A 27,035-nucleotide genomic window follows, 5' to 3' on the forward strand; every position below is an offset into this window, starting at 1 on the left:
TGGCAGATCATATCTATGCTGCTGCTATACAACGTTGCTACACGAAGGTCCCTTGAACGAGTGTAACAAACAATCGCTATAACAGCGACTCTCGAAGAGCCCCTTTTGAATTGCCTACAGAAAGTTCGATCGAGACTCGAAGGATACTGAGTCGAAGCATTAGATGACCATGAACAATGTTGTCCAATGTCGATGTTGCAGGTCACTGACCTCACGAACAAACAATTGCGTATTCTTGCGCTGCCAAGATGCATACACTAGCGGTGTATATGTAAAACTCAACAAGAGATCCATTTAAACTTCTTTCACTAGCAATATCCCAGATTTAAAACGGTCCTGCGGGAACAACTATGTTTTTGACATACAGCTAGTGGAGTAGCAACAGAGCGTACCCAGAGACTAGGCAGAATTCTCAAGGCTAATTTGGAGCTGGAGAGTGGGATCAGTAAAGTTTCGAGAAACGGAGTTTTGATATGAGGTTAAATTTGGGGTACTGTACGATCTTCGAAGGATTCGAGGATCATCGTCTCGGGTAAGACATCAGGATAGCACTTGGTCATAAAACCATAGCTTTTTTTGCTTACTGTATTCTCTTTATTGAACCTTGCATTTCGTCGAGAGATCTCGAATTCCAAGAAGGCTGTGTTGTTGTTGTACACTAGTTGAAGGATTCTAAAATTGCTTAAAAAAGTTAAGCCTTATGGGGCTGGGCTAGGACAACGTGGATTGCCTTACAGGATAAGCATCGCTAGCAAGGGGGTATTTGATTGCATTAGATGGACCTCTCTGTGCAAAATCTATGAACGTAGGAAGAATGAGCCAGCCAGCTCGAATTCAGGAGGAAAACACAGTCATGATATTAAAACGTAGGAAGAGGGTGAGGGTTACTTGATACATTGGTATCTTAAGCTTTAAATTGGCTCTGTAAAACTCTTTGCGTGAATTGTAAATTCTATGAGAAAATGGGGTTGTTAGAAGCAAAGATGGGATTGTGGTGGAGAGAGAAGCGGCTCCATACAAATTGAGTGAATCACGTGTTCCGTCATTTAAACTTTTACCGCTAGGTCCCTTGATACTAGGTAATCTGTAATTCTATCTGCTATCTAACAGCAAGCAACATAAGCAGGCTGGCAAACAAGCTCAATGAACCTCAAGGACCACCATGCGCCAGGCGTTGTTTAGTGGAGAGATCGTATGTCAGAAACCAACCACCAACGCTTTATTTCCGTGGTGAGATTGGTGGAAGTTTGTTTGTTTGTTCAAATGTTGGTTGGCCGTTGGCTCCAATTTCAAGGTGCAGATAACTCTAGCAGTAATAGGAGCTTACCTAGGAAAATCATTCTCATACGTCCATTCGTATGGAAGAGCTCACAGCCCAATTATTCAACAATCGCTTGGACATACCTAGGTCTTACAATATGATCGTGTACAGATCTATATTCGGTTACTTTAGCACTGTTGTCAATATGATGGTAATCTTCCTCAACTTTATTCATTCAGCCGACCTGGATAGGAAGATATCATGGAATAGATACCCTGAAAGATATGGATCTAACTGTGGATATGCGGCGCAGAAATATATCCAAACAAGGCTTATAGGGCCCAACAAGCCAATCCGGTGCCTTGCCTAATATCCACAGCCTTCAATCTCACCTGTTCACGTAAAGATATTTTGAAGTGAGCAGGGGAGCGGCGCAGACAATAAGTATAATCTTCTGTTGCATCCATAAAATGTAAACTTTTCTTCAGTATATTGTTGATTTCTTTTTGCATTGCTTTCGTTAAACTTGCAAAGGTTTTGTAATATAGTAATAATCGAGGGGTCAACGGCGACGATGAATTCCACCTGTATATCCGGTGGACAACCAGTAATTATTCAAGATGCAGCTTCGTGGAATGCTACCGGATGTCCAAAGGGCTTTTACTGTGAGTTAAAGAACAAGTCTAGGTGTTCAATTGGTATCTGAAGAAACTAATATCATACTCTTTCGCAGGTCCAAATAATACTCTTACAAATCTACCAGAATACTGTCCTCCAACTCCTCTTTGTCAAATACTGAGGTTCTCAGGAGGAGCATGTATACCAACCATGGGAACTTACGAACCCTCGCTTTGTCCAGCCGGATATTTTTGTCCAGAGCCAGGAAAGCTCCAGAATCCATGTCCAGCGGGGTCTTATTGTCGCGCAGGATCAGCTTTACCAACGAAGTGTGCAATTAGCTCGAGATGCCCGGAAAAAAGTGTTAGAGATATGAATCTTATTCCAGTGGCTATTTTAATTGTTGTGGATGTGGTAATGTTAATTGGAGCACTGGGTATAACTTTGAAACGAAAATTCAGCAATAGGGTCCGGAATCATTCGAAGGAGAAGCGGTCGAATAGGAAGACGTACACAAAGCCAGGAATGTTTCGAGGAAGAGAGTATTCTCAAATCCATGATGAGCAACTACAGGCAGCCCGAGAGCAAAGCGATATTGCTTTGGAGGAGAGAATTATGAACCTTCAGCGAAGACCTACCGGATTTGAGGAATTGGGTAATCTGGATGAGGAATTCTTATACGACGGTCAGAACGTGGGGGAGGAGCAAGTTATGAATACTGATCTACAACTATTTGTTCAATCTTTGTCGAGATGCTTCGGAGGAAGTAAATTCGGATTATCCTTCGAATTCGAGGATTTGAAATTCCACCCGCCGAAGGCACCGAAGCCTGTTCTTTCACAAGTTTCAGGTTTGATTGACTCAGGAAGTTTATGGGGAGTAATGGGTGCTTCAGGAGCTGGAAAATGTAATTTTCATCAATGCTCTTTTACCTCAACTCGAAGCTAACGAGCAATAGCTACTTTTGTAAATGTTCTCATGGGTAAAACGAAAAACACTGGTGGAGTTACTAAAGTGAATGGCGTTGCTGGTGATATCTCGAAGTAAGTTCTTCTGCCGATGGTATACTATAACAACTAACAATTACAGGTATAAAAAAATCATTGGATATGTACCCCAAGACGATATTGTTCTACCAGAACTTACTGTTCGGGAAAATATTCTCCATTCTGCTAGAATCAGGTTACCATGCACATGGAAGGAGGGCGAGATCCAACATCATGTTGATGTTTTACTTGCTTGTCTTCAACTTTCTCACGTCAAGGATTCATTAGTAGGTAGTACTGCTGCTCCAGTCATTTCAGGTGGCCAAAGAAAAAGAGTTAGTATTGGTATGGAATTAGCGGCTGCGCCCATGTAAGTTTTCAGTCCAAACTTTCTCATTTCTTAACTCACATTAATGCCAGGGCTCTTTTCCTCGATGAACCTACTTCTGGGCTAGATGCAACAGCCGCAAATTCTATAATGAAAACTCTCAAAGCTCTCTCTCGTCTTGGCATGACAATCGTAACTATTATTCATCAACCGCGACAAGAAATTTTCGAATCTCTCGATAGTCTCGTACTCCTCGGTGCAGGACGAATGATTTACCTAGGACCTCAAGTGGGTGTGAAACCTCATTTCGAACGTCTTGGCTTCAAATTCCCCGACCATGGTAATCCTTCCGATGTTATGGGTGACATCATTGCCGGCGAAGGTCGTCTCTACAAACGTACTGGAGATGCTAGTATCCAACCTCTCATCGAACATTGGCAAAATAATCCAAATAGCGCATTTGAAGATGTAAAAGGTCCTGGTGTTTCAATAGGCGAATCAAACGCTCTTGCTTCGACCATCAAAACTCGTGGTACATACTGGTATCGACAAATTTGGTTTTGTTTCCAGCGTTCTCTCGTTCAGCAATATCGTCTGAAAGAGTCGTTTTACTTTGAGTTAGGCGTCGGTGCCGCCTCAGGTTTCTTAATCGGTCTCGCGGAACTGAATCAAAAAGGTGCAAATTTCCGTGGTATTTTCAACGAACCATATGAAATGCTTTCTTCATCAATCGATTACAACTCTGTTCCTCAAATGGCACTTCTCGTCGGTCTAGCTATTGGTCTCACTGCTTCAGCACCCGGGGTAAAAGTCTTCGGCGAGGAAAAATTGGTTTATTGGAGAGAAGCTGCAGCGGGACATAATCGCTTCGCGTATTACGTAGGAAAAGTTATCTCGACCATGCCAAGAATGATTCTTGCAAATTTTCACTTCACAGTATTTTTTGCGTTCATGACTACGCCGGTCATTGGCTGGATGGATATGTTCGCTGCTAATCTCCTTTATTTCTGGTGTATATACGGTCTCGCATCTTGTGTCTCTATGGTTACCCGTCGTGAAGACGGACCTCTTCTTTCAGTTATGGCATCTCTGATCGTTGGTGTACTTAATGGTATGTCGCCTTCTCTTAAAAAAGTACGAAGCTGGCATTTGATATGGCTCTGGAGATCAACTCCGGGCACGTGGTTAGCGGAGGGTTATTTCACGCAGAACATTACTCCGATGAATTATCTGTATGATATTGAGACGGCGAAGGACGCGGTCGGATATGATTTGGATCACTTTACTCAGGATATGCTTATGCTGCTTGCATTGGGTGCGGCGTATAGGGTTATTGCGTTTGCGGGGCTGAGGGGGATGTATAGACATAAACAGAGATAGAGGGGGGGGATTTGAGAAGGGGTGGCTGTGGATAAAGAGATGGTCATGAATTGGATTGTATATACTTGGGAGTTTTGGCGTGAGGGATCGGGAATACATATTGGGTCGATTACTAGAGTACTAGGATCATTGGAAATTTAGAATACCCTTTCATCTAGAGGCGTGTTGATACAAATATACGATATAATGCAGCACCTTATTCTAAAAATGACGTGATTGAATTCTGATCAATTGTTAGGGAAGAAAGAAAGTATATAGCTTGACTTCATCATACTTTTGCTCTATAGATAAATATCAGGTAGTCCTGGATGCAGATTCTCGAACCAATTTTTCTGGCCTTCCTATGCTTTCGCTTGTTAGAGTTGTTTATGGATATCCCTGCACATAGGTAATCATATCATAAACCTAGATACTATTTCCATCGATGATTAAGAAATTACAATCAAGGAAGAGCCTTTAGAGGAAGAGACTTGAGTCAATCAAAATATTCCTCTCTATGATCCGAATTTCGGACCGGATCTTGAGAGCCAACCTTTACCGTCTCGTTCCATTTCATCGCCACACAATACTCACCGTCGTTAGTTCTAATCATTGTCAATTTCGTCCGCCGTTATATTAAACCAAAACTGACGTTTACTTGTCTTCTCTTCTCTTCTCTTCCTGCTTTGAGAGTCGAGAAGTTATATAGTTGTAGCATGTATCTTTTGTTTTATTTTACAGGTGATAGTCGATGTGCTAAAGGGTTGGAAAGAATATTAGCTTTGTCTGGCCCTGAAACCAACCTTTGAACCATATGTTAAGGGCTTGAGAATCCGGGACAGAGGGTGAGAGATGAAGGCTATATAGTAGTGGTTTATGAGAGTTCCGAGGAGATGAGTTGGGCCGGGATGGGCTATGAGTAATGATACTGAGGAGTTGGAGGTTAGAGTGAATTGATGTGTAATTTGGTAAGGAAGCTGCGTCCTGGGAATCGCTCTTGTTGTTACGATAATATATAAAGTGGTGATGATATCTTGAAGTCTTTTGTAGATGGTGTATAGAAAACGTGAGAAAGAAAAAGTAAGGTGCTTTGACGTCTGGTGTTTCGGCTTGAATATCGTTTGTTCTCAGGGGAAACTGTGCAGACGGAGATGTACAATCGGGTATAGTGTAGGTATTAGCTGATTTCTTTGTTTTTACTGTTGTCTGTCATGTTTCGTCGATATCCACTAGTCATTGTCGTATTCTCCAGATACCGCTGCCATGTTGCTTGACATGTGTCATCAATATCTTCCTTCTATCTTGGATCTATTCACATCTCGAGAAAGCCAAATTCTAGAGAATTTTTAGCATCATTGATCCAAGAAAGAAAAAAAACAGAGAAGTGGCTTCTACAAACTCATGTAGAAGTGATTGTGGTGATTTTAGTTACGCTTAATGTTTCTTCTTTGGAATGTAAGAAAGTTTATATAGAGAAAATGTTGAGTTCGTCAAGCTGGATAAGTGGGGCATGTAGGTGAATAATATGTTGTATGAGTGTATGATGTATGCATCGCTACCCTCATCCTCAATTGTTTCGGACACTGTAGGTCTATTAGATTCTCCAGCCCACATCTCGCATCTTACCTCACTTATAAGAGGAACTACTTTCCTCTTCGATTTCAGTCAATTGAGATGGGTGATCGAACCCGATTTAGGTGTTCCACAACCTGCAAGTACCTATGGAGAGGAAGAAAACTGTTACTTTCGAGTGTGAAGCGTGAAGTACGAATGCGGACGGCAATTCTAGTGTCGGGAATAACTATCATTTGGACTTAAGTTTGATACTTTACTGTTGTCGGTCCAACTTCTTTTTTTCATTTGCTTCCAGTTGTTGTCGTTTGGAATTAACTCATGCTCCCATTTTTCCTTTCAAATCCAATCTCACTTCTTTACGTCTTCTTGCCGAGTCTAAGCTTATTCTCTCTATCTGTCTGTTCTTTGCCACATTCTGGAAAGAAAAAGGTACTTTTACATGCTCATGGATGCTATCTCTACACCTGAGGTCCAGGAGTTTGAAGTTCTTGTTCGCCAGCATCGTGCCTTTTATGGACTGGGTAAGTTTTGAGGTAGGAATAGTGGAATATCAGTGGTGAATTGTAAACAGTGTAAAGAGGGGTCGCTGGATTGTTGAATCAGGTGTTGGAGTAAAAAGTAAATCATTCACTCGTTGCTCGCTGGCTAGCGATACTAGCGGGGTTCTTTAGGCTGCATGGTATCTCATTCATTGTCTATATAAGAACTGTCAGATGCTAATGTTAGGACAATTAAAGTTGAAAGAGAACGAGGCCAATCGAAGGTGTGTCTTTCTTGCGTGTGGTTCCAAGCCATTGCTGAGGGCTGCTGTACTAACGTTTGGGCGATCAGGGGATTGATAGTCATCTGAAGCACCTAGCAATCAAGGTAGCGAGAATCCACTGTATTCTATATAACGACAGTGGAAATTGGATTTCTAGCAGATGAAAAGAAAAAACTGCGCTTCAGAATTTATCAAGAGTTTCATAATTTCCTCATCATAATGTGGTATCAGTAGCGCAGCGATCTCCACCATCTATCAATGATCTAGCTGCTCTATTTTGGTCATGTTTGGAACGCTTATATAGAGGTGAGAGTAGTAGAGGGAGGAGTCAGGATTACGTAGGTAGTGGCATAAGTTCTATCACGGGATAAGTAGGAAATACATTCAGCAAAGAGGGAAATGGAGGACTTGCTGGGTAGTAAATTAGAGAGTTAGTCTATTTCGACTTGAGTTCTATTTGAGTGAATGCTGTAGGACTTTTGGATTGAGAAGTAGAGAATGAACTGACAGTCACAAAGCTCAATGGGATTCCTGGAAGTACTACGGACCATGACTGACTGTACAAGAATAATAGCAATTTCGGGTTTCAAAATTTGTATTTAGAAGCGGGATGTACCCAGATACATCGAGACTGTTCCATATCTTCAATCTACGAAAGTTTGAAAGTTTATATAGACTAGGTATTAAAGATTTTAGTTAATCTAATAATCTTCTATATAATGTATACAAAAAGAACCATATGTCAGGTCATATTGTATCATATTTATCTCACATAAATATAAACATTATATGTAAGAAAATACAACTTAAATCTACATCTATCATCGTATACTACAGTCTCATTTTGTCTCAGGATACTCAAGACAAAAGTTCGCAACCACTGCAGACTGCCGTGTCCAGGAATGGGAACGGTATTAGCGAAATTCATGATTCTTGAATGGAAGTCGAACTTAGAAATAGGCTTGCGTGATTGAACTAAAAATATTGTTGTCATTCGAGAATCTATGATTCTCGTCACTAATTGAACTTATCACCGCTAGTCATCTAGTCAGACTTTCTAGCAATATTTACATCGCTTGTCCCACAATCCGCGCCTTCTACAGACCGCAGAAATACCAGAGCTCGAGACCATTACCAACAATCATAAATTTAGCCTCAGATATTATGGACCCGAATATACTGTCTTCCAGGTATCTTTTATAACCTTGGAAACTATGGAATGTGGCCCGCTTAACAGTCTGAGGAGACACCTCAGTCGCCTGCTTGGCTTGTACAACCACCACTCCGCGATCTTGATGGGCAAATGCGGGGTATGGCTTTGATATTTCCTTGATATTGATGTGAAAGATGGTGAATCATATCTAGGTATTTACCTTGCTTTATTCCGGTGTCAAAAAGAAAATGAATCTGCGATCGACATCTCCATGGCAGGGTTTGGGGGAAATCGAGGGGATTTTTAACCTGAGTATTATTTAATAATGGCTGTATTCCTGAAGTAAAAGGGCAACACAACTAGCACCAATAAATACTTGTCAAATTCAGGTCTTCTTCCTGGGGTATCATAATTAAAATAGGCCCGCTCACTTGTTTTAAGTAGATAGGTAGTAATCTACACGCCAATTCTTGGTTTAAGTAATGCTCTTTCATCATGTCTCATATTGTCAAGGCTCTTTTCTCTGTCATCGTGAGAAACTTGATATTTGTTGTCGCTGATGATAATCTTATCTATTTTGGACCAGATAAATAAGTCGAAACTGAGCCCAGAACCCTACAGTTACTGAGCACTGTTTCTAAAGATCTGAGAAAGTACAGAGTGTGAGGTCAAAAATCAATCCAGTAAGTCGTCGTCCTGGGCTAGGTCGATTTCTGCTTGGGTTTGTGGTTGGGTTTGTGATTGTGGACCACTTTAATAAGGTTAGAGACCTACTCTTGAATCTGAAAATCAGAATGCGGGGTATGGCTTTCACCCTCGCTGTCCTTGAAGGGATAGTGGGTGAATCACATATACTATGTGTCACCTGCTCTCTTGCTGACGAAACACTGAAAGTAAATTCATATCTATATTTATAGAGAAGTATCGATGTAAACTTCTCGGTATTGCAGTAAAGACCGTTTTGAAGTTGGGGCTCAACTGACCCTACAAAAGCCCGCTCATAGGACTGTAGCCGGAGATGTTATTGTCCTTAACTTGGTAAAGGGATCACAAGATTGTTACTCACATGTAAGAATCGGAGAGGATGGAATGGCAATCATTTTTTGATCAGATAGGTGGAATAATTGGATTGACGGTAATGAGAAGAAGCGACGGTGAGATATTACTTTTGGAAATCTTAGCATCTGACAGCAAAATTGCATGGGAGGTGAAGAGGACGAAAGAAATATCGTAAACGAAGCGGATCTATCGAAATTCTACCATCAATCTACAACCTTAAAGCTTGCTGGATCTCAAATATCCATATTCCATTTTTATCTTATACCTCAGGTCTCACCCATCTGGGCAGAAATCCTATGATCTATTGTGTCATGGGATATTGGATATTTGATAGTACGTTATCTTCCTCCCATTCGTGCTTGCTTATAGTTACGAAACGCTTTCTCAGATTACCAAACTCAACCTGGGAAAGACACAAGATTCAGCTCAAGCCCAAAACTTACCCCTCTTAATGAGTGAATAATTGTACAAGATGAATCAATACCTCACATACCTACCTCACATACCTACCTGGTCATGCGAGGAACAGTGGAATTTTACCGAACAGTGGATAGAAGAAAATTTCCAGATGCAGTTCGCATTTGAAAGCTATATAAATCTACAGCAGAGCAGGTGCACCGACTCAGTAAGTTACGAATCCAAAAGCAAGAAAACTTCTGAGAAACTGTCCGTCGTCTACCCACCAGAACTAGAAAACTCACTCCCTCAAAAGGAAGAATGAAATTTACCCTGAACCACGAGTGAGCGGAGAAACTTCTATCATATATGATAGGGATACCATCTGAATCAAAATAACCATATCCAGTCAGACGATGGCAAAGTTACAAATCAACACTGCAAAATGTCAAAAGACAACAAAAAAAGCAATCGACAAGTATCATCTCATCCCATCCCATTTCAATCCGCTTTCAAAACATCAGGTTAATGGAATCTCTAAGAATAAAAGACAAAAAAGCCACACGTAGGGAGCTGCACTGAGCCAGCGAACACCACATTTGTCGGTCAAGCCCAGGGTCTCGCTTGCTTGGTCATTAGATACGGAGAGTCGAAACCCTTATATGATGAAGGTTTCGGGATCTTTGAATGGCGTTGAATCTAATAGGAGGATTGATTGAATTATACATACAAAGCCGAGAGGGTTTAACGGTGGAGCGGAATGAGGGGTTATGGTAGTGGATGATTCACTTGCGACTTGCAAGTACCTAGGTAGAGCACGTCGGTATTCTCGGCCATGGCTTTCAGGTACGCTTTCAATATGAAAATCGATACACTGATAGGATTTACCTGGGCAATCCATCTCTGGTACCGTACATGATGGGCGACCCCCCTCTTCAATAAACTCGAGTGTTTGAGATGAATGTGTGAAAATATTCCTTGATCATGAATTGTCAAGTCATCATTGTCTGAAAACGCTTCCTCATACATGTATTCATCAACACTACACCTCTCGTCTCAAAAAGAAATATCCGTATCATCCTCCTCCCCTACCCTTCCAACCCCCCTCTCTTTCTCTCCACTTCCAATCTCAATCCCCATACTCCCCCCACCTCCACTAATACTCCTGGGTAGCGTCAAAATCAACCTCTCATGATCACGATCATTCACAATTCTAATTCCCGTCTCCACCACCTCCCTCACATGATCCCTCTCAACCGTAATCGCCATTTTCGGTTTCCTGATCCGCGTCTCTCCATTTCCATTTCCATTCCCGAGCCCTCTATTTTTCTTTTCCTGTTCTTCATCCAATATATCTCCCACACCTACACCTGCAGTAACAGTCGTCGTAACCGTCGGTAAATCAATAGCATCCCTCGCATAACTATAACCATCTAGTGTCGCACCATTCATACCGTTCGTGCTCGTAAACAAATGATCTCGATTTGAAAATCCCATATTCTCGGGAATAGAACGAGGACTGAGAATAAGTGGATGGGGAGAAATAGGAGAAGGGAGAGCGCTGGTACGGATCGTAGGGTAGGAACAGGTATGTGAATGAGTGTGTGAGTGAGAACGACGCGGGAGGAAGGTGGAAGCATTGTCTTTGGAAGTTATCCAGTGGAGGACTAGAACGCTGAAGAGTACTAGGTATATCTGTGAGTCTTTTGAAGGATTTCTGGTAAAGAGAAGATGAGATAGAGGCTTACTGTCGAGATTACAACACATGAGACATATCCAGCCTGGTTCGCCTTTCAGCACCAATAATAAAGTCAAATTACTTGGGAAAACATCAGCTATTATTCTAAATGATCAGGAGAAGTAACTTACACGACACTAGAGGTAAGCGCACAACAACTTCCAATAAAAGTGCGGATTGCGACGGTACGTGTTTGTGAGTTTGGGTTGTTTTTGTAGGAGTACAAGCCTATATGGATTAGTTGAAGAGTGATAAGAATTGTCGATGCAAAATCACCTTGTAGTGGAACGAGAAACAAGGACGTTAGGTAGACCTATATATACATGTTAAGCTGATATTTGAATACAGCGAACACTATGGGCTTACGTTGACTAATATATCGAAGGCCTACCGAATGTTAATAAACCTAATCCTCGAGCGGAAACCGAAAGATTAGAATAATAGGCGCCAAAATACCTACAATAAGAGGTATCATCGCGACTTGTTTCATCCCAATCCGACATTCACCATTCTCATAATTGGCGAATCGGCTTTGGAATCTGAATCAACAAGAGCTCCTTTCCAACAAAAACTCAGAGCCACACTCACAATATAAAATTCAACGCGATGACTATGCAGTAAGGAACTAAAAGGATTAATGTTTGAACCATCGCATACAAATCAGGTGACTAACTCAGCATTCCAATCGAGTTGAAGAGATAAAGCGGATCTTTGATGCGCGGTTTTGATGATCGACGGATAATATACTGTTATCTTAGTAAGTATAAGAGTAAAAAAGGGAAGAGCAAACTTACAACCCTTTCAACGAGGAAATAGTAGATGAGCTACTAGCTTTAGTGAATGTTGCGGTCGCTTGCGGTGAAGAAAACCTACTACCTAGAATATCGTGTAAGTACAGCTGGCTGGATATATCATTGGAAATTGAGGGCCCAAGTCGAACCAGAAAACAACAAATCTGATTCCTTGATTTCAATACTCACTTTGGTCGTCATATAACAAGACAAGCATAGTATAATAGCATTGGAGCACATATACTGTGAATAGTTGACACCAAACCCCGCCGAAACAACTGCGGACCCAAGAACAAATACTAGGGAATCAAAATATATCAAAAGAACCACTGCTCAATTTGTCTATTAGTGCCAAATTCTTAGCAACAAAAGCTTTGTAGATAATCCCTCCAAACTTACACCAACAAACGAGAGGGTATCGAGACCAATCCTGTACATTTTGAACGCGACGAGCTGTATAAGAGCCTTAGTATCTCGCGAATCGTGCAGCTTTTTCTATCGGGTGGATAGACTTACTCATACAAATTGCCAAAACTGCCATTGATATCATAGATAAAATAATTGAGAAAACTGTTCCAGCTCTGGGTTCATTTGCCGATGCCTTCGCCATTCGCTCCATGAGAACTCCCATCTTCAACTTCAAATCTCAATCTCAATACATAACAATGGCGAGTGAGAGGTAATTTCGTGAAAGACGATGTATATTGGAGACTTTTCAATATGTCATATTATTATTCATGTCTGGGTATGTCGAGTTGTTATCCGATTTCCATATTTTGTTATCTTCCGGGTCGATTTATTGTGGAACGCCTGGTCTAATGTTCGTTCGAGGAAAGACATGATGGCTCAATTCAGCGAATTCGATGTGTTTGAACCAAGCCCTGGCTTGCATTACGAGTGCAATGGCTTGATGTTGAACAAGAGTAATAGAAAAATCCCACGGCATGCAAAATGAGATGTGTTGAACCGAAGAAGCAAGATACTCGTGTGGGAACAAGGAATGTAAGTAGCACCGGAAAAAGTTCTATAGGTCTAGAAATTCAATTAACAACAGGGAGCAACGTGAATCTGTATTGTTTGTCTCTACAAGATACTGACTAAATCTAGCAAAAGAAAGTGCGAAATTACGTTGTGGAACATTGCATTCGGATACTTGCGTTTGACAAAGCCATTGTGTTACCAAGTCCCCGAGAATTGCGCGTGAAGTAAGGGACGAAGAAGTTTTTAAATAGAATCATATGCAAGCCACTGATCGCAAAAAAATAACGATTTAAAGAAAATCAGATCAAGCAATCGAATTTTAATTTGTTTTGCAGAATCAATTGCCAATTTGACAGTTATTGAAGCCTCAAAAGATAGATTCACGGTTCATGCGGTGGAATCATCGGAACTTTGCCGATGAGAATGTATACACGTGTTGTCCCCAAACACAAGACCACCGACACTTTCAGCTTTTCACGGGAGGACGAGACTACTCCAATGTGCGACAACTAATCATTTTCATATATACAGAACTTTATCTTCCAAAATACTCACTTTTTATACCTGTGATTGTAACCCGGATAGCTGGTATTTTCTGAATAACCAGGAGGGGTACTTGTCGGGTCATCTAAACTGATATAGATAACAGCATCTTTCTTTCCCATCTTAATTGCTTTCTTTTCGTTTTTTGCAGCTTCCCTCTCTAACTTCTGCAATCTCTTCATTTCCCTTTTCTCTCTTCTCGACAATCGAGGAAACTCACTTCCTTCGCCGACTAATATTTTACCAGGATGAATAACATTCATCAATGCAATTGCAATCAACATAGGCAAAGCATCAAGAACCATGAAATACCATTCATGATATGGTATTGGATTCTTGCTTGGATCAAGACCAGCTGAAAATTCTACCAAGCGGTAAATAATTCGTGTAGTGATTAGGGCGAGAGATGTAAACATGATATATAAGAGGGGTCTCCAACCGCGATGTCTTTGATCTAGTATTTGATTGGCACTAACTCCTATAGATCTTTCTCGTTGCTGCATGATGAACATAAATTTGATGGCAATGGCTGTGAAAAGCAGGATGCAAAATTCTTGGAATCCAACACCGCTCATGTAGATATGGATACCGGTCATTAAGATATTTGAATTGGCGCCGGGAGATGTTAGTATACCGCCCACAACTATGCAAAAAGTTAGAAAAGAGCTTCGTTGATGAACTGAAGTGTCTTACGTTGTGTTGTGAAGGATAGCACGTCAAGCCATACGAAGATCTTGGCTATCTGGATACCTTTGATGCCCCAAACCTTCTGATCTGGAACGAAGAAGTAAATCATCCGTCCTAGAACCATATAAACAAAGGCATTGACCCACATAGGGGCAAGTAAAATCAGAATCTGAGAAACAGTGGCCAGAGCAACATTCTGTTGCATTTTCGTACCAGCTGAGCGTATCGCAAAACTCATAAATTCCCACGTACACCCCATAATCAATACCCAACATAGTCTTAGTTTCTTGTGATAAAAAGCTTGGAAGATATGCGCTATTGTAACGACGAAGAATAGTAACGTGAAGACAACTGCGGCGGCAAACGATGGATAAAAATTATAGTTGGCATCTACTATGATTAGCCGTCGATTTCCGGTGAGAAGGCAAGTACATACTGCAAGCCCATTCGGGTACATGACCATTTTTATCTGGCCTGACGTTGATACATGATTCTGTTGCAGATGCAATTGTCGAGGCACTGCTGGTTATGGTCGTCGTGGAAGACATGACTTTTAGGGATATGCATAACCTGAAAGCAAGTGGTGTATTGCAATCGAGACTGGATATAGATACGGACGATAACGGGACTGAACATGGCTGTAAGCCTTATATATAGTTGCCATTTTGACACAAGATCCAAAGGACAATCTCATAGAGTATTTTTAGGACAAACTCAATTTTAACTCCGCCATGAAGCTCTGGCTATATGAGAGCCGCCATGTAATGAAGAATCGGTGAGACAGTACGTACTTCCATCATATTAAACGATCCAATTGACAGGACAGCTTCACTGAAAACCCCAGCGGCTTGTGCATGATCCAACGCATTTCCGACATGTGAGGAATTCGTCACCAAGGATGATAAATGGGTGAAGGATGAGACCAATTGGTTTTCACGTAAATATGGATAGTAATGAAAACCGTTGCGCTGGCGCAGAATAAACACAGCCTAGCAAGATCCACATGTACCTCTGGATTGTCCAATGAAAAGCGCTAAAATGGAGCAACGAACTCTCCGACTTGGCATCTTTCACACGTGATCCAGGTGACAACTTTGAAGCATTTAGAGGTGGTCTCGGTGGTGAGTTCGAAATTTGTTCATCGATAAGTCATGAAAGTAGATAGCCCTCAAGTTAAGTTGTTGCCAATAGCGTCGTTGGTACACCAGTGTACTGGTTGCTTCTGAGAGCACGTGTTGATCCATTTGCCCTTCATGCTGAGCCATTCCAGAATCCTCCCCTTTCCGTCTGCAGGTAGAAATATCTAGACATCAAATCCGACATAAAAAGGTAACTAGATCATTTGAATACATCAGGGAAACACTTTCCGAAGCCCCCAAAATCTTTGGAAACTCATAAACTGAGGGATGGCACAGAGCCTTGAATGCTGAATGTCGGTTTGTCCTCTCAAGAATTTTCCGAAGAACAAATGTCGTTTTCTACTGAGGTCTCATCGTATAATGAACCATACCGGAGACTGGTTGAAGTCTGTATCGTTCCACGACTGTTCCTATTTCTGTTCTTGTACTTCTCTAGGTAGGTAGAAATGGAACTCGGATAATTTGAGAGAGCTTGGATGGTTCTCATACAACGGAGAAGGCTAAAACATTCAGAGCCTAATGAAGATGGCTCCTTCTAAACTCCATAGAAGTTGACTCAAATGCGGCATTTTGATCCTTGAAATTTATATATACGAGCAGCTCTAAATCTCCAATCATGCCAACCAACAAATACGCATTAAAAACCTGCCTCTCGAGCGCGGTTTCACGTACCGTAAGACCATTACCAAGAAACGTCAAAAGTGTGAAATACATACGAACCGTTGATCTTCTGATAGAAACATCAAACGATAGTTAGAAAATAAAGTATGATTTAAGCTTCAGTACCAAGCTTTATCGCCAAGCCGGGAGTTACAGTACCTTGACACATGAAGATTGATGAATGATTGGATTTCTCAGGGATGCTAAGGTCGGAGTATGAGATAGGGGTCTACTACCGATCGATTCTAGAAGCAGGGTCTTGATGTATTTCTCAGAATGCAAACGTAAACAAATGAGTAGCAAGTACTTCTATAATTTGGATCTTGTTGTAACATGATATATATTTATATTCAAGAGATTTACGACTACTGCGAGTCTTCCGTCTTTTGTGGTCGGTAGGTACTAGGTAGGTAGTTAGGTAGGTAGAACGACTTACGATATAGTTATATGTATAGGTAGGTGCTTACACAAAGCCAGCATCCCTACTAGATAAGTGATACCAACGAAGGAGCATCTCAATTCAACATCAGTACCAGCATCAACAATCCACTATTAAGCATTCCAGTCGCTCATAGTCCTTCGCCACAAGTGTTATATCTTCAAACGCCAATGTTGACTACCACCTACCTACTTACTCACCACACAACATACCAAATTCAATTGTCCAAACCATCAGTCTGGCTAACCAATATACATTCAGCTAATCACATCATGCACCACCCCGCAACTCGGCCGCCAAACGAAATTGCTCGAGCCTCATTCAAACCCTGAAATGCATCGTACCTTCCTCCTCTCCTCTCTAGCCTCAATCGACATCCAATCATTGTCTTTGACAGACATACCTAGCTAGATATTCACGTAAGATCTCAATTTCAAAAAGTAAGGGTCCTTTTGGGTACCTCCCTAGAGAGGTACCACCATAAGCTCCGTTTCATTTTACGAGAAGCAAAATCTCTCAACTACAATGCTAGATACTTCTGTACGAGCTCTCTGAGCTAGGGCTGAAAAAGTATACTTCCTCAGATTCTTACTTGAATGAATTGGGTCGTCTCCCATTCATATATAATGCTGAGGATGGTCTGTATTATATTTTTGTCTGGAATCTGTTCTGATTGAGGTTTCTTTTCTGTGTTACATAGGCGCTGTTAACTACCTACCTTTACTTACCTAGGTACCTACTTTGCTTTCCTACTTCTCATATTCACTCGATGTTTTTCTATTCCAAAATTCTCTCCATCTAATTTCGTTCGGGGCTCGGCCTGTCTATTTGCTCTCTTCTTTTACCACTCTATTTCTATGCTTTCTTCGAGGTTACTGCTAGATCAACACAGGCACCTATAAACACTCAGTCAACCTACTCGACTACAACCTCTTTGATCTACCTCCTCTCTTTTTGATCGAATAACACAGTTCGAGTCACATCTCAACTCAAACCACTGCAGTCAACAACCACATCTTACTCATTCTACCTCTCAACAACCAGTCATCGCCCCCCCTCCCTATCCCAAAAATGACCGCCCCAGACACCGCCTCCCCACATATCACCAAAATCCCCCTCGAAACCATCTCCAAACTCTCTCCCTTCTCCGGTCTCATCCTCTCCATAATCCTCATCATCTACTTCCTCATCCGCTACTACCTCTTCGAACCCCTTCTCCTCCCCTACCTCTACGGCTCCACCTTCACAACCATGCCCTCGGGCTCCGCCCTCCGCTCCGGCTTCATCAACCACCACATTGCCGGCCTCACAAAGATCCTCATCTTGATCCTCGCAGCTTATCCCTTCATCTCAGTCACTTTCCTCACTAGTTCTCTGCATTCCCCATTCGCGCCAGGAAGCGAGACCACAATGGGAGATGTACTCATCATCGCCGCGCAAATGTTAATCGCAATGTACATATTCGAATTACTGTATCGACCAAAGATCAGTCCAGTGAGTGTGGGACATCATATTGGGACTATTTTGATTGGTCAGAGTGCCATTGCGATAAGTTTGGATTTGGTAAAGGAGAGGGATGCCACGATTGAGTTTATTTTGTGTACAGTCTGGGGTATGTTTTTTCCCCTTACACATCTTCACTTGAATCCCCATCTCCCCATCTCCTTGCAACCCCCCTCCCTCTTTTCCTCAACCAACTAACACAACCTCCCCCCATAAAGGAGCCTTTGACATCCTCTCTGAATTCCTCCCCCACCTCACCATCATTCTCTACCGCTGCAACCCCACCTCCCACGCTTTCCTCCGCAAAATATTCCGCATGGCAGCTATTACCACCTTCACTGGTACAATCGCCGAAACAATCGTCACGATGTTTCTCTTTGGGAGTTTGTGGAATCGATGGACATTGGCGTTTAAAATCTCAACGCCCTTGTTGCATGTGGTGTTTATGGCGGCGCAGTTGTGGGGGACGTGGAATTTTGTGGGTTTGTATAGACGACAGGGGATTTTGATGAGGGAGAGGGAGAAGAGGGATGTAGAGGAGGGGAGGGGGGTGGATGGAATGTGGAATGGGGAGGGGAATGGGGAGAGGAGTATGAGTGAGATTGAGGTGGAGAGACAGGGAGAGAGAGAATGTGCTGGGAATGGGAGCAAAGGAGTCGTCGCAACGGGCTGGACTCGGTTTCGGAAAATAATTCGAGTTTGAGGGAAGGAAGGTAATCTTTCGTGTCTATGACTTTGTGATATGTGTGAGAGAAAAACATACAGGAAGGTCAAGGTAGAATGTGGTATTGGTGTAAGGGCATCAGGCGTTAGTTACATCGAGCATTTTGGTATTGAGATAACGCATAGCATTTGGAATGGAGTTGAAAGGTATGATGGATGGATGATTCATGTCTAGGTATGTCTGAGATCCATCAATTGCGCGTGTGATAGATAATAGACCGAAACAGAGTGGCGTGATAGACAGGCAGATAGATCGATGAAGAATTATAGAACACATTGATTCAACTAGCTTGTTGGACCTACCTGCTAGAAGCGACTAGGAAGCTCGCGGACGTATGATATTTTATGAGCCAGAGAACCTGCCAGCAGCTCCAATAAACTCAAGACAAACACCATATATATCGCTCACTCCCGCACACTGTAAGCCTCTCACAATCCCTCATCTCCATGCCGATTCTATTCAACATCAAACCAACAACCTCATATAAAACTTCATATCCTATAAAGAAATCCAATTAGTCTCAATTCCCTTCTAAATCATTCATGAAAAGATCGCAAAGAAAAAAAAGGGTAAAAAATAAATCAGAAGCTGAACGCGTTCTCAGCAATGACAACTTGTGTCTCTGAGTGAGCTGGGTATAACGTATGTGTTGATCATCATTTTATTTTTTGAGAGTTGGGGGGGGAGGGAAATGTGTGGATGGGATGGATTGGTGGGAAACAGAAGAGGAGAGGTGGGAACATACGGCTGTGGTTTGTTTGGGATGCTGCTGTTTGGAGATGAAGCTGTGGTTAGTTGTTGGAGGATCGCGCGCTGAACATGCGGTGGTTGGTGATTGATTGGATGAATGAATGAATGAATGAATGTAGATGCGTGTGTGCATGACTTGATTGTGCTTTTGATTGAGCTCTCAACTGGTCAACCATTGATCATTGATCATTAATCATTGATTGATTGATCGATCGAAGCGATGAAGCGCAAACTGCTTCGTCGCCATAATGGGGTATGTACATATGGATGGCGAAGAAAAAAGATTGCGCGGAAAAGAAGCTTGAGCTTGGAAGAAATAAATATATGGTGGAAAAATTGGAAAGTGCGCTAGAAGGGTTTGGGGTTAGTGTGTAATGGATGGTGGAGGGTGGTGAGGCTGGGGTGTGTATTGGTAAATTACTCAGGGCACGCCCCCTTGGATGGAGTGGAGTGGAATATTAGGTAGTTTTTCCTCGCAATAGAAAATATTGTCAACGAGGTGTATGTAAATGAAGTGTTCATAGTAGTCATCGCGATCCGGTGATTCATAATGCAAAGCAAAGTAAAGGTTAAAGATCAAAGTTTCTTTCGATTGCTCAAGCTAAACTATTCAATCCTTCTCTCCTTCCTTCCTTCCATCTACTCTTATTCTTCATTCTTCGTTCCCAAATCCATGCTTGCTGTAGGAGCAGTTTCATACCATCTCGTATCGTATCATTATAATAATCATTAATTATTTAAAGGGGCGTATATCATTCAGTCATAAAGGAGTCTATTTCCGCTGTTAGTATGTGATTTTGATCAATGTGTGTTGGAAAAGGGGAATGCAACTCACGTTGTAATTACAAAATAAAATTCGTCAAAAGATTCATCGGCTTAAGCTAAGGCGTTATCGGCTTCGCGCTTGTAGTTGTTGTAGGTACCGTAGGAACCGTAGTTTGTGTAGCCGGTTGGGGTGGGAGTTGGGGTTGGGGTGACGGTGGTGGAAGAGGTGGAGGAGGTGGAGGAGGTGGAGGCGGAGGGGTAGTTTTCGTAGTTACCGTCTGTTTTAGAAGCAGGAATGGTTAGTTATGCGTGTGGAAATGGGACTGGGTGGATAAGATGCAGTGGGAGGGAGGGATGGGATAGTGATGTAGCGAGGAAGTTCACGGACAGTTGCCGTAGTCACCATCTGAATGAACAGAGCGCAAAGTCAGCATTGCTCAGGAGAACCCGTGAGACAATTGAGGACATATGAGAGTGCGAGTATGGAGATTAAGGAAAGAGAGATCGAGAGTGGACTTACAGTCACCGTAGTCACCATAGTTTCCATAATCTTCTGGATTGGCTTCTGGAGCACGTGCTTTCTTGTTCTTGTATGCTCCGTCTGAGAAAAATGATTAGTCGATGGCAATATGTATGATGCGTGTGACTTACAGTTTGCGTATGAGCCATAACCGGTTGGAGTTGGAGTAGGTGTAGCTGATGAGGAGCTTGATGAGGAGCTTGAAGGGGTGGCGGAAGAGGTGGTGGAAGAGGTGGCGGAAGGATAGTTTTCGTAGTTACCGTCTAGAATCATGATGTTAGTACTGTATCAAAATAGCTCCTGATGTACGAACAGTTTCCGTAGTCACCATCTATAGGAGGTTGGGTCAGCATTTCATAGTCATAAATCCAAGTTTCCAAAGAATAAATTGATCTGAACATGAAGCCTATGAAATGTATTAAATTTAATTGACTTACAGTCTCCATAGTTTCCATAGTCAGCACGCTTTGCTACTGGGGCAGGCTCTGGTGCGGCTTCTCTGACTTTCTTGTTCTTGTAGGTACCGTCTACGAAATCATTAGACTGGACTCAAAAGATATAATTGATGTGTCTGCTTACAGCTGGCATAGCTACCATATCCAGTTGGTGTTGGTGTTGGTGTAGGTGTAACGGAGGAAGAGGATGGGTATTTCTCGTATGTTCCATAGTTTCCGTAATCACCATCTAGAAATATGCATTAGCACTCTACTCCAAGGCCATCGTGGAGGCAGTCTTACAGTCACCATAGTCCGCTGGGGAAGCATCAGCTTTGGCTTCTGGTTGAGGCTCTGCAACAGGTGCAGCGACAGCGCCAGCGGCGGCGAATGCCAAAAGCATGATGAAGTCTCTTGAGAAAAGCATATTGAATGTAATTTGATTGTAGTAAATTGATTGGGAATGATAGAGAGAGATATGAGTAATAGAAGTAGAGAGATGATGATTGATGAGAATAATGAATAAGTATCGTGGGGTGATAGATCTTAAATAACTTCAGGATACTACCATCCGCCTAGAGTCTAGACACCCGCCTCGATGTATTGTCAAAAATATCCATTTGGATACATCTTACCGAAACAGGCGATGCTTTCACCCACGTAAGAAAAGCATCAAATGTATCTATTCTTGGCAACATGTCATTCAATCGGTCAAGTTGTAAATTTCTTAATGGGCACGATATTACTCCCACGTCATGATACTTGTGAAATTCCCACTCGGGCTAACACACCGATATTGATATTGGGAGCTATTCAGCGATATAGCCATCTAAAGACATGATGGAACTCGGAAGTAAGGAGTACGAGACCAAGTAGATACATCCCATCCCGCACATTGTACGTATGGGGAACATCGGCTCACCAACTAAGCTTCTGAATACCTACGTATTACTATCGCGGCATCGCTTAATTCGTATCTGCATAGCCACTTGGCTAATCGTACATTTGGGTGTTGCGGAAAATAATGTCGCCGCAGCGAATATTCATAACATGTCATCAGTGAAAGGCTTATGTGAGGTTGGAATATGGTGTAATAGACTCAGGTTGCATGGAAATTGCGGGGTCTAACAGTTTAAACTCGTGTTGGGTGGCTCGTATCTTTTGATGATCTACGTTCAGGTGATTGATACGAGAACGCACGAAGATCCATTCTTTCTGATCTTGGCATTCTGGAACGACCGGATAATTGGACATCTTTTCGATTGTGGAGAAGGAAAAAATAAGATCAGATATAGTGAAATGCTTATTATTTTGACTTTTCATGGTATCGAGGATGTTGAGGGTATGGAGGATATGTGGGATATGGAGGGTATCAAGGGTATCGAGGATATCTAGGTTAGGGTAGTTCTAGTGAGAAGAATACGAAAAAGGGTGGTGTTGTCAAAAAACCTTATGTTGACGTGAAAAGTCGTGAGAACGGGTGCAAAGCTCGTTTGACTTGTTAACCTTAGCTTCTCTAGTCATAAACCTTGGAAGTGAAGTTACGGAGTGGTGAAGTGAATTGAAGAAGTATATTTAGAAACAAGAAACAACACCGCCAAGTAAAATTGACAACACAATGTAAAGAGGGTTAGCTGTCGGACCCTATTTTCCCTTTTTTCCCTTCGTTCCCAGCTTATCCGACACTAAATCCATAAGCGATGTGTACCCTACCTGGGCAAGTCTGGGTAATAGGTATAAATATGATCCCTGAAAGATACCCGCAGCCCGCAGGTCTCTCCACTAAATAGTGATTTGTCGATCAGTTCACCGGGGGGTTGGAGAGTCACCTCAAGTTCTCGAGTTCTCAACTTCTCAACTTCTCAACTTCTCAACGTGTTTGCTTCCTTCTACGAGTATCTCTTACCTTTGACATCTCACCATATCTCACCATACCGGTATTTCTAAGCCTCCATCGGTTTTTCCCACATTCGTGCATTAGTCCCACTTCAACCACCAAGCCAACCTCGTACAGCACAACACAAGTTAAGCCCTTGAATAAGTCTTGGAACATGCGTCATGAGTCTCTCCAATCTGGTGGCATGTTTTCTTCTTATCAAATCGGATCATTACTTCCATTCGATAGTTTAGGGTTCAATTGAGTATGACTAGAGAATTGGTACTAAAAGTATTTGAACGACCTAGATAGATACTTCGATGGCGAAGTCGCTGATCGAGTCAAACGAACAAAACCTTTCCCTAACCTCACTTCATTCATCTCCTCTTTTCTATCAAAGTTAATTTGTATTTTCATCTGATATTTTCGGATATTGATATTGTATACTGTTGAATGATTGATTGTTGTCCAAGATTTCCTGCATCTTGAACTTCAAATTGTACCCCACCATATCCATTTGTCGATATGTCTTATTCTCCATTTTCAGACAAGTACAATCAAGTACCTCAATCAGAAGATGGTGAAGGTTTACTTTCGAATCCCGAGCCAACGTATAAGCCAACATCCAGACGAAATGGCACCATTTGGTACATATTAACACTGCCGGTAGTATCGTTGTTGTCAGTTGGATTGGGTATATGGATTGGTTCTCGATTTGTAGCGGATCCCGCGAAGTTGTGTCCTAGTTACGTGCAACATTACTGTATGACCCAGCATTCGATTCTGCCATCTCTTGTTCTAATGTGAAAATAGCTCCTATTCTGAATGATATCGATACATCATATCAGCCAGTGATGTTCAATGGATCATTCATGAAAGAAAATGCGTTCCGATTAAAAGCAGGCCCGGAAGTGGACGCAGCATGGGGAAGCTTGGGAGTACATTGTAAGTACTATTGTATATATGGATCAATTGACTCGACCAAAGCTAATTATCCATAGACCGAAGTTTCGCATTACCAGCGAGTGAGGCAGAGAAATCCGGATTGACATCTGCTCATGTTCAAATCAACGAAAAATACGGAGGAGGATTCCCGGTAAATCTGGAAGGACTACATCATTTGCATTGTCTTAACCTTGTGAGACAATCTCTATACTACAATTACGATTATTATCGCGATCAAGGAAAAGGAGCATTTGTGAATGATGATAATATCGTTCAATACCACGTCTGTAAGTTCATCTCAAATTTACTCTTTCGTTACAAACTAATCCAATACATCTCATAAATACCTTCACAAAACATATACTAACACCCTCTAGCCCATTGTCTAGATATTATCCGCCAACAACTCATGTGCCAAGTCGATACCGGCGTCCTCGGCCAAGTATGGTGGGATAAATCCAAGCCGCAAGCATTCGTAGACTTTAACACCGAACACCAATGCAAAAACTTCGATGCCATAAGACAATGGGCAGAGGAAAGACAATTACCTGCGGGTGGACCACCGGATTTTCTACAAAGACCAGAGGAGAGTGATGTTCTGGAGAGTATACCTTAAGGGTGAAGGGGTAGAAGAGAACGACTGAACAAATGATGTATGAATCGGATGAGGTTGGGCTGGGCTGGGCTGGGCTGGGCTGGGCTGGGCTGGATTGGGTTGAATATGGTGTTTGGAATGGGTAGGTAGGTATTCGGATCCAAATGGGTTGGATCTTTGGAGTTATATATTCGATTATAGTATAATCTCAAATGTAATATTCAGGAACTACGAAGTACTCCTTTTTACTGTTGATAGATATCTCCAGTGAGATTTAATAATTATTCATTTGTTTAAGCGCATTCGATTTCAATTCTCATCTCATCTTCAAGATAAACTCTTTTTCGTCTCGTCTCATCTCATCCTTACACAATTAAAAAGAGTCGGGTGTTTTTGCATACCTATCTGCCTACTCAGCACTACTCCTGATATTACTACATCAGGGAAATATATCGAAGTTTTCTTGATATGACTATCCACTAAGAATCTATAAAATTAGGGTAGTCCGTTAATACCAGACCACATTTTGTGCAAAGCTACTCATCATAGCTTGATGTAATAGTGCTGTATCAGATATACGATCCTGATATCTACTCTCGATAGGTAGTGAGTGATGTTTACGTTCAAATAATCATCACATGTAAGGTTTTCAAAGACATCATACCTGGATTTTCATGTGCGATTTGGCTGTAATTCTCATCTTGTTATATTCTATCTAGTTTGATATAATCATTCTTTTAGTTAGAGTATAACCCTTCGCTTGCTCAAATGGAAAACTTTGTAATGTAACTTCTGGTCTGATTTGTTTCAAGTAGAATCCCATCATCTTTCGGCCTTCTCATCGCGGTCATATGCTTTTCTGATATCTCAACTCTGCCTCTAGCTCTTCTATCTCTTTTGTAGCTTTTGGCCGATTTTTTCTGATACTGTCCAAGTCCGTTTGCAGTTTGTTTATTTTGTTGCGAGTAGCACGGTTCTCTGAGACAGAGACTGTTCCCTGCTCTTCATCGCGTGACTTTTTTGCTTGTGGTGCTTTTGGCTTATGGGAGTTGCTTCGACCTTGGCCTTTCTTTCCTGCGCTCTTGTCCGCTTGGGATCCTCTGGATGCGTTACTATTCATGATGTATAGAAATGCGAATAAGTTTGAACGGGTTTCTTGGATTGATAGAGATGTATATATGAAAAGAGTATAGGAAATTATCTTCCTTTATTTCTTATCGGCTTGAATTTAAATGTGTGAGAGAAGAGCTGGTAGTTGATCTTTGAGTGTGGTATGACGATAATGAAGAATGTGATGGTGATTTGATTGAGTTCAATAAGGTGACAACGTATGCTCTATATATAAGATACGGACTGTAGTCACGTGGACTCCATTATAGGTGGCAATGGTTGATTAACAGGTATCTCGAGGCTGAAGTCCAACAAATGGGTTAGGTAGATCTAGGGGACCGGAAATCAGACCTAGAGTATCGTAATGCCAATGTAATTGAACTCCTTTCTGTAATTATATTACTAATTGTTTTTCTAGGGAATTTGTTGGTGTATGGTGGGTACTATTGATGATAATATAAATATAAACTTATAGGGGAGTACTTATTAGTAAGTAATAGTATGGATATGAAAAGCAATAGTTAGGGCCCGTTCGAATCGATTTTTTATTTTATTAGTGAAATCTTTAATAATAATAAAATGGCAAGGGATTTGAAATATTGGTATTTGAATAAAGCTAATATATTTGGGGTAATATTGGAATATACGAGATTGAATTGAAAATGAAGATATTGAATTGAAAATAAAAAAGATAATACTTTTTTTCAAATATATTAATCCAATTAAACCTCAAAAACTGTTGTTGGTTATTGTATAAGAAAAGTTGAGAAAATTTGTTTCATTTATTACTTTAAGATTATTTAATTCAATATTTTATTAGATCTATTATTATATTCGATAAACACATTTATTTGAGCTAGTATGTATTAGGCTTAATATTGTATTCGGTAAACACTATATTAGGCTAATATATTGGTCTAATGTCCAAAAACCGATCGATCCGAACGAGCCCTTAGTTGTCATCTGTCAGGATTCAATATCAAAGTAGGGAGTGTGTCATGTGACGAAATTCTGTGATAATAATGTTGAGAGTATTCCTGGTTTGGTACGGTACGGATCCGGTTGAGAGATTTTCGCTACGTGGTAATGATGATTGGAGTGGTTGGATTTACGACAAGAATGCGAGTATTTGCCTGCTCACCACCCTAGATGGTCGTGGTCGGTAGTACTAATTCTGACCGGCAGCGACCTTGATACACCTACGGATAGGTAGTTGATTATGTTATGAATAGTCGATGATAAGTATTAGAATCAAGTTTTTTGGGGGGGGGGAGGGGGAATTTGTTTACGTTGGTGCTTTAAAAAAGAGTATATATAGGTACCTAGTAACCCTATAG

The 27,035-nt window shown here is 41.5% G+C and overlaps 7 protein-coding genes across 7 annotated transcripts; 3 read left to right on the forward strand and 4 right to left on the reverse strand.

Annotated features, from left to right (window-relative positions):
• Positions 1-1,835: 1,835 nt before the first annotated feature.
• Positions 1,836-4,573, forward strand: EAE98_010273 (uncharacterized protein; the record flags this gene model as incomplete). Its single annotated transcript, XM_038957894.1, has 5 exons — positions 1,836-1,926; positions 1,995-2,786; positions 2,838-2,922; positions 2,969-3,235; positions 3,286-4,573. 5 exons carry the CDS (start codon positions 1,836-1,838, stop codon positions 4,571-4,573), a joined length of 2,523 nt encoding a protein of 840 aa, XP_038805686.1.
• Positions 4,574-10,554: 5,981 nt separating this feature from the next.
• EAE98_010274 (uncharacterized protein) lies at positions 10,555-12,465 on the reverse strand (the record flags this gene model as incomplete). The annotated part of the gene is made up of 9 exons (XM_038957895.1): positions 10,555-11,317; positions 11,368-11,464; positions 11,513-11,549; positions 11,603-11,623; positions 11,697-11,766; positions 11,825-11,861; positions 11,910-11,982; positions 12,031-12,060; positions 12,427-12,465. The coding sequence occupies 9 exons, from the start codon at positions 12,463-12,465 to the stop codon at positions 10,555-10,557; spliced, it is 1,167 nt and encodes a 388-aa protein (XP_038805687.1).
• Positions 12,466-13,559: 1,094 nt separating this feature from the next.
• EAE98_010275 (uncharacterized protein) lies at positions 13,560-14,786 on the reverse strand (the record flags this gene model as incomplete). Its single annotated transcript, XM_038957896.1, has 3 exons — positions 13,560-14,194; positions 14,245-14,628; positions 14,675-14,786. The coding sequence occupies 3 exons, from the start codon at positions 14,784-14,786 to the stop codon at positions 13,560-13,562; spliced, it is 1,131 nt and encodes a 376-aa protein (XP_038805688.1).
• Positions 14,787-17,547: 2,761 nt separating this feature from the next.
• Positions 17,548-18,682, forward strand: EAE98_010276 (uncharacterized protein; the record flags this gene model as incomplete). The annotated part of the gene is made up of 2 exons (XM_038957897.1): positions 17,548-18,088; positions 18,198-18,682. 2 exons carry the CDS (start codon positions 17,548-17,550, stop codon positions 18,680-18,682), a joined length of 1,026 nt encoding a protein of 341 aa, XP_038805689.1.
• Positions 18,683-20,188: 1,506 nt separating this feature from the next.
• EAE98_010277 (uncharacterized protein) lies at positions 20,189-21,599 on the reverse strand (the record flags this gene model as incomplete). Its single annotated transcript, XM_038957898.1, has 9 exons — positions 20,189-20,225; positions 20,289-20,496; positions 20,607-20,624; positions 20,739-20,819; positions 20,870-21,001; positions 21,052-21,069; positions 21,176-21,265; positions 21,318-21,422; positions 21,476-21,599. The coding sequence occupies 8 exons, from the start codon at positions 21,597-21,599 to the stop codon at positions 20,330-20,332; spliced, it is 735 nt and encodes a 244-aa protein (XP_038805690.1). The 3' UTR covers positions 20,189-20,225; positions 20,289-20,329.
• Positions 21,600-22,905: 1,306 nt separating this feature from the next.
• Positions 22,906-24,702, forward strand: EAE98_010278 (uncharacterized protein). Its single transcript, XM_038957899.1, has 4 exons — positions 22,906-23,811; positions 23,862-23,993; positions 24,050-24,280; positions 24,371-24,702. Exons 1-4 carry the CDS (start codon positions 23,574-23,576, stop codon positions 24,607-24,609), a joined length of 840 nt encoding a protein of 279 aa, XP_038805691.1. The 5' UTR covers positions 22,906-23,573; the 3' UTR covers positions 24,610-24,702.
• A 733-nt stretch (positions 24,703-25,435) lies between these two features.
• Positions 25,436-25,708, reverse strand: EAE98_010279 (uncharacterized protein; the record flags this gene model as incomplete). Its single annotated transcript, XM_038957900.1, has 1 exon — positions 25,436-25,708. One exon carries the CDS (start codon positions 25,706-25,708, stop codon positions 25,436-25,438), a length of 273 nt encoding a protein of 90 aa, XP_038805692.1.
• Between the last annotated feature and the right edge of the window lie 1,327 nt (positions 25,709-27,035).

The sequence above is a fragment of the Botrytis deweyae genome, assembly GCF_014898535.1.
Source record: "Botrytis deweyae strain B1 chromosome Unknown BDEW_035, whole genome shotgun sequence".
NCBI lineage: Eukaryota > Fungi > Ascomycota > Leotiomycetes > Helotiales > Sclerotiniaceae > Botrytis > Botrytis deweyae.